Source organism: Dipodomys merriami, unplaced genomic scaffold (genome assembly GCF_024711535.1).
Source record: "Dipodomys merriami isolate MVZ:Mamm:240054 unplaced genomic scaffold, mDipMer1.0.p SCAF_7, whole genome shotgun sequence".
NCBI lineage: Eukaryota > Metazoa > Chordata > Mammalia > Rodentia > Heteromyidae > Dipodomys > Dipodomys merriami.
The window spans coordinates 31,653,219-31,665,621 of record NW_027206290.1 but is presented as its reverse complement, the minus strand read 5'-3'; the positions used below and the strand labels follow the sequence as shown (position 1 = coordinate 31,665,621).

General features: G+C 45.7%; 1 protein-coding gene and 1 pseudogene across 5 annotated transcripts; both read right to left on the bottom strand.

The window, feature by feature from the left end:
- Positions 1-1,157: 1,157 nt before the first annotated feature.
- Positions 1,158-6,813, bottom strand: LOC138816467 (glutathione S-transferase Mu 4). 5 transcript variants are annotated; one of them, XM_070006226.1, is made up of 8 exons: positions 6,712-6,813; positions 6,353-6,428; positions 5,882-5,946; positions 5,500-5,581; positions 5,295-5,395; positions 4,245-4,340; positions 3,485-3,595; positions 1,158-1,522 (listed from the first exon to the last, which is right to left on the bottom strand). In XM_070006226.1, exons 1-8 carry the CDS (start codon positions 6,745-6,747, stop codon positions 1,433-1,435), a joined length of 657 nt encoding a protein of 218 aa, XP_069862327.1. In that variant the 5' UTR covers positions 6,748-6,813; the 3' UTR covers positions 1,158-1,432. The 5 variants fall into 5 exon arrangements, with proteins under 5 accessions (XP_069862327.1, XP_069862328.1, XP_069862331.1 ...); XM_070006227.1 differs by having other exon boundaries at positions 6,328-6,428; positions 6,693-6,778; XM_070006230.1 differs by having other exon boundaries at positions 6,693-6,777.
- Positions 6,814-12,004: 5,191 nt separating this feature from the next.
- On the bottom strand, positions 12,005-12,104 carry LOC138817416 (small nucleolar RNA U3; annotated as a pseudogene).
- Positions 12,105-12,403: the final 299 nt, after the last annotated feature.

The following is a 12,403-nucleotide window of genomic DNA, read 5'->3' as shown; positions in this document are numbered from 1 at the left end:
TTTCCTTTCGTGCCCCATGTTGGGCGCCAGATGTTGGGTCTTCGTCCGTCCCAGTCCCACAAAGAAAAGATGGACGGGGTCCAAGGAAAGGTAAATGTGGTGCTGGCCCGTTCCCCAGCCTCCCTCAGCTTGGGAGACACTCAGACTCAGTGGGAAGTCAAGTCAAGCAGGTAGACACCTCATTTATTAACAGAGAACAGGCCCTTTTTAAAGCCAAAAAGGAGCAAGTGGCTTGGCAGGGGAGGAAGAGGAACCAATCACTGTCAAGGTCCACCCTATCATGCACCTAAGCTTCCATGGGCTGGTTATGCACTGAACTTAAGGCAAATCGGGCTCTGCCCACTCAACTCCCTCTCAGTGCCATCTTTGCTGCCCATGTGCTCTGCAAGTTCTGCCGCCATGTCCGCCTTGATGGCTTGGCCTCTCCACTTTCACCACTATTTTTTTTTTTTTGGTCAGTTGTGGGGCTTGAACTCTGGGCCTGGGCACTATCCCTCAGATCTTCAGCTCAAGACAAGCATTCTACCACTTGATCTACAGCACCACTTCTGGTTTTCCAGTTGTGAATTGGAGATAATTGTCTCACAGACTTTCCTGCCTGAGCTGGCTTTGAATAATGATCCTCAGATATCAGCCTCCTGAGTAGCTAGGATTACAAGCGTCAGCCACTGGTGCCTGACTACAGGCACCAATTGTTTTCATATTACCCCCTCAATCACTGTATTAACAATGAAAATCAAAAGTAGGCAAAGAAAATCACTCTTTACTTGGGCCTTATATTGTAATAACAAGGAAAAGCAAAGAGATTTTCTCATGATGTGCACAAAGTAAGCCACACAGCCTGCTGACACAGTAAGAAACAGGACTTGCCATGGGTCTACACCAATCATTGAATTCCTTCATGCAAATGAAGGGTTTTGTTTGCACCAATCACAAGTCTTCAGCTGGGCCACTAGGGTAATGAGGTGTTCCCTGGCTAGTCTGGGTGAGAGTGACCATAGGGTCTTCTAGAGTTCCCAAGGCTAGTGGTGGCAAAAGTCCCATACAAGCTACTTGCTGGTCAGTGCATTCTGGCACCAGAATCTTGATTTGGGGACACATTTGTGACTGTTCATTCTTTGCTCAAGCCAGTCAGTCTCCAGGTCCTTTAACCGCTGTTAAAAGGTTTAACAGTAGTCAAGTTTATTTACCAACATTATCTATCCATTTAAAGGAAGAAAATAAACAATGTAAAAGACATTACAATCAAGACTTACTGGTACCAACAATAAGTGCTTTAACTATGTATGGCTGTGATCTAAGAATGCTGAGCTCCTGCCCCATGCCTCCATGGATGGCTATCATCTGTTTTGGGCTAGGGCTGCAGGGGTCCAGCTGTTTCCCAGAGTCCCAGGCAGGGGCAAAACGGACTTCTTACTATCCTTTCAAAGCTCTACTTATTGCCCCATGTGGCCACCTTTGTATACAAAGGTGTTGGGAGAAAGCGGCTGCTCCTCATGTAGGCAGAGATTTTCTTCAAGCCCTGAGTGGAAAAGAGAAAGCAGAGGCTCAGGATATGTGGAGATCCACAGAGGGAATGCAACTTCCTCTTATTCATGCAGATAGTGAGAAGGACAGGGATGTCTGTCAGTCTGTCCTCTCTGGACATGCCCTTTCTACCCTCACAAAGGAGGCCCTTGTCTGCAAAGACATGCTCTTCTTTCCCAGGGAAGCTCCTGTTTGCCTGGATTTGCACACAAGGGACGACCAGAAAGAACAAAGGAGCTAAGAATTTGCCATGCTGTTTGGCATAGAGCCCAGGCCTTACCCAGCAACTCAGTAAACCTTGGGTAAAAGTGTGGAAGATGGAGGAAGAGGGCATCAGTGGCTCACACCTTATAATCTTAGTTACTTAGGAGGCTGAGATCTGATGATCGTGGTTTGAAGTTTGAAGTCAGTCCAGGCAGAGCAATCCCTGAAATTCTTATTTTGCCTCCATTTAATCAGCAAAAAAAAAAAAAGCTAAAATTGAAGCTGTGGCTCAAGTGGTAGAGTGCTAGCCTTGAGCAAAAAGAAAAAAAGAAAAAGTAAAAGCCAAGCAAGGGCATGAGGCCCTGAGTTTAAGCGCGCACACACACACACACACACACACACACACACACACACACACACACACTCACACACACACACAGATGGAGGAGGACCCATAAGGAAAGGTAAAGCAAGTCCTAATCAATCCTCTAAGAGCATAAAGTCCAATTTTCTCCACTTGTACCCCACCCAACTGCCAGCCCTGATACAGAGACTAAGCTAAATGACATTCCATTGTATTATGGGACTTATTACCAAAGTTCAGTTCCTGGGCAATTTCTAAAGGGTTCAGTGTAATCTAGGGTTGCCTGTATCAATGGATCAAGTCCTCACTAGCCTCAAGCAGCAGCCTTAGCCCTCCCAGCCCCTCCCCCTCTCATCCTGCCCATCTGTCCCATCCCTCCCATCTCAGAGTCAAGCCAGCTCTTGCACAATCCCCAAGGCCATATAATCTGGACCAGAACCAGAACTGATGAGAACTTGCTGCAAAAGCACAACACTCCATGAGGAAGGGGAAACAACAAATTCTAGTCTGAAATAATTCACACCGATGTCTCCAACTTCCAAATCTCCTAAAGTAGGTTTTATGGGTTTCAAATTAAGGACTCTTAGTGCCCCAGGCCCTGCTGTGAGGTGAGAACAAGGCTGGGCTCCCCAGAACCCAAGTGGGGCACCTCACAGTCTGGAATTCCAACTATTCCATGCTTTGCTCAGTGCCAAGATGGGGAAAGGGGTATCTCTCTGTATTGTACTCGCCTGACATGGAGCCTCATAGAGAAAAGGTCAGAAAACGTGAGTAAAAATAAGTTCATAGATCAATTCACAGATGAACCATCTGGCACATTGAAAGGAAGAAGAAAAAAACAAAGGAAGAAGGTGGAAGGAAAGGCCCACACCATAGAATACTTCTATCCCAGGCCTCTCCAAATCCAGCACCAACTACTGATCTGACTGGATTGAGAAAAGCCTCCTGCAGATCAGGTGTGAATACTGTCTGAATCTTGGGGATTCACATTAATCCCTCCTCTCACTTCCCTGATACCTGTTGAATAGACTCTGCTGACTCTGCCCAAGGTCCTGGGCAGTTAACCCAGACTGCATAAGGCCTGTAGATTTTTCCTTTAGCACAAAACCTGGAAAGCTACTAAACTGCTGCCCTTAGAAGTCAGAGGACCACAAGGATCCCAGAACAGCCTCCCCCAGGACTGAGATCTTGAACAAGTGACTCACCCCTACACTCCCAAGTTCCTAATCTGTCCAGTGGGACAGATTGCTCTATCTGTAGGAATGCCAGCCCAATAGATGCAAGTTGCTAACTACAGGCCCTAGTTGTTCTTCATTCAGCTCTAGGCCTAGAAAAACATCCTGAAAAGAAGGAGGTCATAGCCTAGAAAAGGAGGATGAGAGGTACCACCTCAAAGCGAGAAACGAAGTCCTTCAGGTTTGGAAATGTGTCCAAGCATTTGGTGTCAAATATACGGTGCAAGTCAAGGATATCATAAGCCAGGAAATCCACAAAGGTGATCTGCAAAACAGCCAAGGATAAGTGAGCATCAAATTCTTTTTTTCTTTTTTTCCTTTTCTTTCTTTCTTTCTTTCTTTCTTTCTTTCTTTCTTTCTTTCTTTCTTTCTTACTTTCTTTCTTTCTTTCTTTCTGTCAGTCGTGGGTGGGGCTTGAACTCTGGGCCTGGGTGCTGTCCCTCAGCTCTTCAGCTCAAGGCAAGTGCTGCCATCCCTTGAGCCACAGCATCACTTCCAGTTTTCTATGGTTTATTGGAGATAAGAATCTCAGGATTTTCCTGCCCAGGCTGGCTTTGAACGACAATCCTCAGATCTCAGCCTCCTGAGTAGCTAGTATTACAGGCGTGAGCCACCGGCTCCCAGCTTGTGAGCATGAAATTCCATACTCTTGAAAGAACAAATTCTCATCCCTTCCCTTTTTAGTGTATGTGTGCCAGTTCTGGTGCTTGAAATCAGGGCCTGGGCATTGTTCCTGAGCTTCTTTTTGTTCAAGGCAAATATACTTTATTTGTAACAGTTTGTTGGAAGTAAGAGGCTCAGGTCCTTTCCTGCCCAGGCTGGCTTCAAACTATGATGTTCACATCTCAGATTCCTGAGTAGCTAGGATTACAGATGTGAACAACTGGTACCCAGCTTGATTCCCTCCCTTTTACCTTGTCACCAACAAACCATGGCTGCTTCCCCAGGAACTCTGAGAAGAGCTTCATCATTCCAGGGAGTTGCTCCAAGTACTCTAGCTTCAGTTTCTCCTGAGACAGAAAACAGCTGTCACTACCCTCACCCACAAATTCCCTGACAGAGTGACCAGTCTCCACAGTGTTGGGCATAGCCCCAATCAGCAGCCATCTTCCCTCAGATGGAGACTAGGTTGGTGTTCAATCTTTAATAGACTCCTTCTGGATACTTCACCCAGTCCTTGAAAGGCAATAAAAAGTCAGACAGGAATGGGCCACTTCTCTTAAGGAAACATTACAACTCCTGATAGTCAAACAACCTCCTGTGTGTCTATCCCAGGAGTGCTCTGATTCCCTGGGAGATCTAGGCTATGATGCCAGGCAGAATCAAAGACACAAGAACTAAAAGTACCAGTAGAGAAGATGATAGCTCTACCTAGTAAGTTTCAAAAGCATGAAATAAACATCTGAGTCTTTCTCATAAAGCAAAAAATGAAGCTGAAAAAGAGGAGCAGAGGTCTTCTGGCTGGCCCTATTAGGAAAAGTAATTGATTCATGCTGATGTGAAGGGGACAGCACTAGGAAACATTTGGGCAGAGGCCAGAACTCAAGACTTCCATGACAATTCTGCCTGTGGACTTCCCTTTCTCCTCAGTGAGTTTGTTTATTTCATGAGCATGTAGATGGAATGAACCTGCTGGGAGAAGAGCTAGGGCAGAGGGCAAAAGTGGAGAGAATTCTGAAACCCTGACACTTTCTAGACTGAATATCCATCTTGGAATATCTACACAGCACTCTGAGGTTGATAGGGACTGAATCAGAACGTTCAGTTAATACAGTCCGGTGAGGGACACGGGTGGCAACACAGGAAATATCCTGGAAGATAAGCAGTTCTAATGAGTTCAAAAGTGAAAGAGGACCAGCAGAGATGGGAATTTAAAAGATTTGACTCTTGATCCAAACCCTGCCTGACACAGCCCGTGGCAGAGGAGGAGAGGGACAGGGAGTGGGTAGCAATATATGACTCACAAAGTCTGGGCTGTAGCAGACTCTGGCTAGCTGATTGGAGACATCCATAGCCTGGTTCTCCAAAATGTCCACACGAATCTTCTCCTCCTCTGTCTCCCCACCTGCAGCCACACAACTCAGTTGCATCCTCTACACCCCACCCCAAACAAGCCCAGGGGATGGCCACTGCCTGTCCCACACACGCCCAGCAGCCAGCCCTACTCACACAGGTTGTGCTTGCGGGCAATGTAGCGCAGGATGGCATTGCTCTGGGTGATCTTGTGAGCTCCATCAATCAAGTAGGGCAGCTGGATTGACAAGCAGAGAAGGTTACAAGGGGCCCCAGGTCCCAGCAGCCCTTCTCTGGGTTAGAGCAGACACAGAACCTAGCACTCAGTGTGCTTGGCACTGGTGAGCCCCACATAAACACACTTCAGAATGAATGCAAGAGTCAAGACATAGAGCGTCATAGAAAACCACAGATAGCCAGGAAGGAAAGGAGTAGAGCAGAAAAGCACTGATCCTAGAAGCTCTCAGCTGGGCAAGGAAAGGGTGGAAGGAGGGAGGAAGGCCACATTTCCCTAGACCACTCCTTCCCCTGCACCTACATTGGGGAAGTCCAGGCCCAGCTTGAACTTCTCACTCAGCCACTGGCTTCTGTCATAGTCAGGAGCTGTGGTAGATGAGATCAAGTGAAAACAAACCTCCCTGAGTCCAGCCCTCCTTCCCCAGGACCCCCTGAGGCAGGGGATCTGCACTCTGACCAGCTGTGTCCCACATTCCAAGGCTACAGGGGTGAAGAATGCTGTGAAGGATGAGGGATCTAAGGACCAGGTCACAAAAGGTTTAGGCCAATGCTAGACAACCCCACCCAACTTCAGACAAAGGGGTCCTTGGCCCTCCACTCCTAGCTCCTTGTATTGGAAATCCAAAGTGCACCCTTTTAGGATTTGGGAAGGAGCAGGCCCTGGGTGAGGTTGGAGGCCTGCAGACCTGGGCAACAGGTGACTACAGTATGAGTGGCTGGGCACCCCAATGGGCAAGAACTGCTCACAAGTCTGACCAGGAGGTGTCATTACCGTCCCCCATCGTGTATCTCTTCTCCTCATAGCTTGTGTCTGTGTATTCCAGGAGCAGGCGGATGGCGTGGGCCAGCTGGGAAAGTTGGCAGGTGAGAGAGATCAGAAATGGGGGATCCTGTCTGTTTCTTCACCTCCTCCAGGTGAGCCCAGTCTAACAATACCTTCCACATGCATGCACACGCTACGCGTGCACACACAGAAAGAAACAGGTCGCACGTGTGTGCCCTCTGGTAAGGCTTAGGCAGAAGACTCCAGCAAGTTCTGAGGAAGATCCCCATTCTAGAGCTGCCTCCCCCCAGCCGGAGTCAGCTTCTCCCCATTCCTCGGCCCCTCCCACCTGTTAGTCGGTCGCTCACCCCGCGGATGTCCCAGTAACCAAGTGTCATGGGCATGGTGCTGGTATTATGGACCGAGCCACACTGGCCTCGGCCGACTTGGACTGTGTGACTCTACCCAGTGTCCAGTGGGGGTGGGCGGGGCTGCTGGCCCCGCCCCCATGCCTCCCATGGCGCCGCCCCTTCGCCCCGTCTCGCCCCCATGCTTCCCCTCGCCCCCACTGCTCCTCCCTAACCTTCAAACCGGAAGGCCGGAAGTAGTTTTTGTCCCCCGCCTCCGGCTACGGAAGGAGTAAGAACGGAATCCGCTACAGGCCCGCCCCACCGGGCGGGCCGCGGTCACCGGTAGTGGGCGGGTGCGGGCGGCCTGCGCGTCGGGTAGGCGCGACTGCTCTCCCATTCTGGGCCCGAGTCTCTGAGCCCTGGAGTCGGTGTCCGACGCGGGAAGCCCGGGCGTTCCTGGAGGTCCCGCGCCGTCCCCCGTCTGCAAAGCTCTGCCGATGCCCGGGCTCCGCAGGTGTTTCTGGGCCCAGTGGAATGCAGGCCGGCCGTCGGTGTTCCTCCGCCAGGACCCGGCTGGGTCCTGTGTTGGGTCTCTATTAGGAAGCAGCCTGAAAGTGAATTCTTGTGTAGAAGCATTCCCACCAGGCAGTACTAACGCGCTCCCAAAGGGCCTGGCCTGTGAGCAAGCATGTGTCATCCCAGGCAGTGAGCCACTTCGTGCTGGGAACTTGCTGGGTACGTGCACACACCTGGCAGGTACTCGGGAGCCGCCCTGCCTCTCCAAGCAATCAAGAGGGGGCTACTGCCAATGTAGCATGGCATACTGCTTTACTTTCTCGCGTTATTGGGTAGAGTGTAGTTCAGCTCTTCTCTTTCCTTGCTTTCTCTTCTGTCTGCCTGCCCCACCCATTACAAAGAGTGGGTACTGATGCCTCTCATTATGATTGTAGAACCGCCTAATTCTCCCCTCAAGTCTGCCGTATTTTCTGTATTCATCTGGGTTTACTCCCATTGTAGCCCTTACGAAAAGGAATCGGAGGAGCCTGGTTCTGGTGGCTCACGCCTGTAATCCTAGCTACTCAGGAGGCTGAGATCTGAGAATCACGGTTTAAAGCCAGCCCGGGCAGGAAAGTCCATGAGAGTCGTATCTCCAGTAAACCACCAGTTTATTGTGCTAGCTGAAGAGCGCAGGGACAGCGTCCAGGCCCAGAGTTCAAGCCCCACGACCGAAAAAGAAAAGAAAAAAGGAATCGGAGGGACTTACCGGTGCTTGCCTCATCTTGGAGGGCGCTAGTTACACTTTTTAGCTAAACACGATTTCCTAATGGGACAGCAGTTTTAGCAATCTGGAAATCTCTAACAATTGGTTGGAATCAATCAGTTTAGCAGGTGCCAGTCTCACAAGAGAGAATATCTTCATGGAGCAAAAATTGCACTAATAATGCATACTTTTTTTTTTTGGTCATGCTGGTACTGGTGTTTGAACTCACAGCCTTGAGATCTTCCTTGGCTTTTTTACTCAAGGCTTTCCACTTGAGCCACTAACAGCTCCACTTCTGGATTTTTGGTGGCTCATTGGAGGTAAGAGTCTCCTGGACAATCCTGCCTGGACTAACTTCGAAGTACGATCTTCAGATCTGTCTCCTGATTAACTTGAACTGCAGTTGTGAGCCACTGGTGCCAGCTCATTTGTTATTCTGGAGCAAGTCACTTTTGTTTATTCTTTGAGTTATAAGAATTAAACAATTCCTCCAAGGCAGACTCAGCAAACAACTTTGTAAGCCGAAACTACCTCCAAATTAATCATAATTTGTTGATCTTGTTAACAGAATTGCAGTGACCACTGGAGCATTAAGTTTTTTCAAGACAAAAGGTTCGGATTAATGAGGTGAAAGAAGGGACTACCGTAAGAATCCTGTTAAAGAGAAGTGGCCTTCTAAAGTTTTTGAAACAACAGCTATTAAATGTTTGTTGACAAGATCAAGTGAAGGCCATGGATCTAGCAATCCATAGATTCAAAACATAACAATAGTCTATATAAAACATACAAGAAACATATAGTAGAACCTCACTTGTACAACTAATGTGTGTTAATTTTTAAAAGAAAGAACCAGGCACTGGGATTCAGCCTGTAATTCACTTAGGAGGCTAAGATCTGAAGATCTGAGTTCAAAGACAGTGATTGCAATTCTAAGTCAGACCAAGCAGGAAAGCCCCTGAGACTCTTCTTTTATTTCAAATAATCAGCAAAAAAAGCTGAAAGTGGAGCTGTAGCTCAGGCAGTAGAGCACCAGACTTTAGAAAACAAAAAAGCTAAGGGAGAGCACAAGGTTCTGAATTCAAGCCCTAGTACTCTACAATATCTTCCCCACCATCTCTCTCTCTCTCTCTCTCTCACACACACACACACACACACACACAAGTGTTTGGTGGATTTTTGTTTTTTAATCTTAAATGATAGATAGAGAATAGAGGGAATCAGAATGTATTAAGATCAGGGAAGTAGGGGAGCTCTGGTGACTCATGCCTGTAATCCTAGCTATTCAGGAGGCTGAGACTTGAGGATTGTAGTTCAGCCTGGGCAGAAAAGTCCGTGAGATGCTTACCTCCAATAAACTACTCAAAAAAGCCAGAAATGGAGCTGTGGCTCAACTGGTAGAGCACTCACCTTGAGCAAAAGAAACTCAGAAACAGTGCCCAGACCCAGAGTTCAAGCCCCAGGACTGGCAAAAAAAAGAAAAAAAAGGAGTCAGGGAACTAATACTTTAGAAATCTTCAAAGTAAATAAAAACAAGGAATGGTAGGCAGAAAGAATATGGAATCTGAATGTTAATCTTTATCAAAAGTCTGGGGCAAAAGCTAAGCACATAGAATATCAGCATCTTGGGGCTGGGAAGGTGGTTCAGTGGTAGAGTGATTGCCTTGCATGCACGAGGCCCTGGGTTCAATTTCTCAGCACCACATAAACAGAAAAAGCTGGAAGTGGCTCAAGTGGTAGAGCACTTGCCTTGAGCTGAAGAGCTGAGTGACGGTGCCCGGGCCCAGAGTTCAAGCCCCATGACTGACATAAATAAATAAATAAATAAATAAATAAATAAATAAATAAATAAATAAATAAATAAATAAATAAATCAGCATCTTCTGGAAAATTCCTAACAATATCACTTTAAGGTTTCCAATGTATGGAGGCCCAGTGTTTTAGGAGAGTTTATATCTTTCGGGCTGAATAATAATAGCTCAGTCAATCCTTAGGATCAACTTTGGACTTTGAATGCTGTCAGTTGTTAACAGTATTGGATAACACTCTCCCCACTGGCTTCAAGGGCAGTTTTTCTTTTTTTTTCCAGAACACTGAATCACCTCCTGTTAAGTCATAGGTGGGTAGCAATGTCACTAACAGCTTTTGATTATAGAGCTGGAAGTGTTAGGTGCCAGTGGCTCATACCTATAATCCTAGCTACTCAAGAGGCTGAAATCTGAGGATCGCTGTTTGAAGCCATACTGGGCAGAAAAGTCTGTGAGATTCTTATCTCCAATTACCCACCAGAAAGCCAGAACAGAAGGGGAGCTGTGGCTCAATGATAGAGTGCCAGCTTCAGGGGGAAAAAAAAAAAAGCCGAGAGAGCACAAAGCCATTTGGAAGTTAAAAGGGCCTTCCGGACCTTGGTTCTTGTTCATATGCCATATTTAGAGTTATTACAAGTGCACTGTTGGCAGAGAGACATGGTTTAAAAACATCACTGGTAATACCTATACAATACCAATGTTGTTAATATTGTTGCTAATTTATCCCTGCTATTAACACCCTGAAACATTTTTGTTCAACTCTATTGTAAATAATTAAGATTATGAGTCAGCTGCCCTAGCCATGCAAGGAGCATCCAGAATTTTCCACCTTCGAAAATTTTCCACTTTCCTGCTTTTTGCAATCAAAGGCTTGTCTGTGATAGTTAAAAATAGCTTTCTTGAATTTTTTTCCCATCTTTCTTTTCTGGGTGATTATAGAAGCAATTAGCTTGGTTAATCCTGCTTTATTTATCATGGCAATAAAAGCAGTAATCTGAGGCTCTGGGTGTTTATGCTTGAATAATGTTCTTTCTGGTTTTATTACAACTATTTCCTTAGGTAATAGCAAAACAGCTACAAGGTTTATTTTAACTTATTTAGTCCTTACAGGTTTTTTTTTTTTGTCCAGGTTAGAAACTCATTTCCAAAATGCTCTAAATCATAGTCTATCACAAAGATACATCTATAATGAATATATACACACACACTTCTTACCAGCTGGTAGAGCCAGGTGAGAACAATTGTTTTAGTTTTCATTTTGGTTTATATTTTAAGGGTGAATTTAGATTGTGAGAACATATTTATAAATATTTGTAGAAAAATATGATTAAATAGAAATATATTTAAATGTATATATAGATATATGGGGGGGGGGTAGGTCGTAGGGCTTGAACTCTGGGCCTGGGAGCTGTCCCTGAGCTCTTTAGCTCAAAGCAAGCACTCTACTGCTTGAGCCACATCACCACTTCCGGTTTTCTAGTGGTTTATTGGAGATAAAATCTCATGGACTTCACTGCCTTGGCTGGCTTTGTATCATAATCCTCAGATCTCAGCCTCCTAAATAGCTAGGATTATAGATGTAAGCCACCGGTGCCTGGCTTATTTGTATTATTTTTATTTATTACATTTATTCATATTCATAAATATTCAAAATAAAGTCCAAACTGTAGTTTATTTGTTTATATGAAAATGGAACACTGATAACTGCTGAAATTGTTTTAAACAGGGGGAGAAGTATATCTTGTTTACACGTGTGGAAATGTCACATTAAACATCTCCCCCTTGTATAACTAATGTATGTTAAATTAAAAAATTAGGTCAGCGCAGTCTGGGGAATTTCTGGCCAAATGGTTTAAAAACACAGAGTGCATAAAAAACACAGTTAACAGAATGATTTAGTGAGAAAAAGAATTCTACTAACTTAGTTGTAAAGTAACTGAGTCATTTCACATGCAAAGGTCAGGGTCAGATCTTTTGGGCAGACTCAGCACCTGGTCTTTGTGAATGGCCTTGGTACCATGCAAAGGACACACGGCCTGCTGGGTGGGCAACTCTGGATCCCATACTTTCTGCCTACCTCATTAGCATCATGTGAAGTTTACAGTGTTATGACTGTAAGCACAGTGTAGTACAATAGACCTGTAGAGCTTATTTACATTACATAACTGAAATCTTACCCAGTGAACAGTGACCACCCATTTCCCCTCCCTAACCTCTCTGAGTCTGCCTACTTTGCATAGCTCATACAAGTGGAAACATGTAATATTTGTTCTTCTGGTGTACCCACATTCAGAGAAACTTCTCTAGTAGCAAACTTTAGAAATAATCCCTGAAAGTACAGTCTTGCAATATTTGTCCTTTCATGATTGGCTAATTTCACTTAACATAGCATCCTCTAAGTTCATCCAGAGTGTTACATACTGATGAATTTTCTTCTTTTGGGGGCTAAATAATATTCCTCTGTGTGTGTGTGTGTGTGTAGTCCACATTTTCTTTATCCTTGAATCTATTAAGGAACATTTCTCTTGCTTCCATGTTTAGGCTATTATGAATACACAGGAGTATTAACAGTGCTTAGAAACCCTGACTTCACTTTTTGGGGGATTATACCCAAAAGACAGGATTTTTTTTCTTTTGCCAGTCC

Coding starts and splice junctions, on each gene's coding strand:
- LOC138816467 (XM_070006226.1), bottom strand. CDS start 6,747: ATGCCCATGACACTTGGTTACTGGGACATCCGCGGG. Junction 5,947..6,352: donor GAGATACACGATGGGGGACG/GTAATGACACCT, acceptor CATCTACCACAG/CTCCTGACTATGACAGAAGC. Junction 1,523..3,484: donor ACTTCGTTTCTCGCTTTGAG/GTGGTACCTCTC, acceptor TTTTCCACTCAG/GGCTTGAAGAAAATCTCTGC.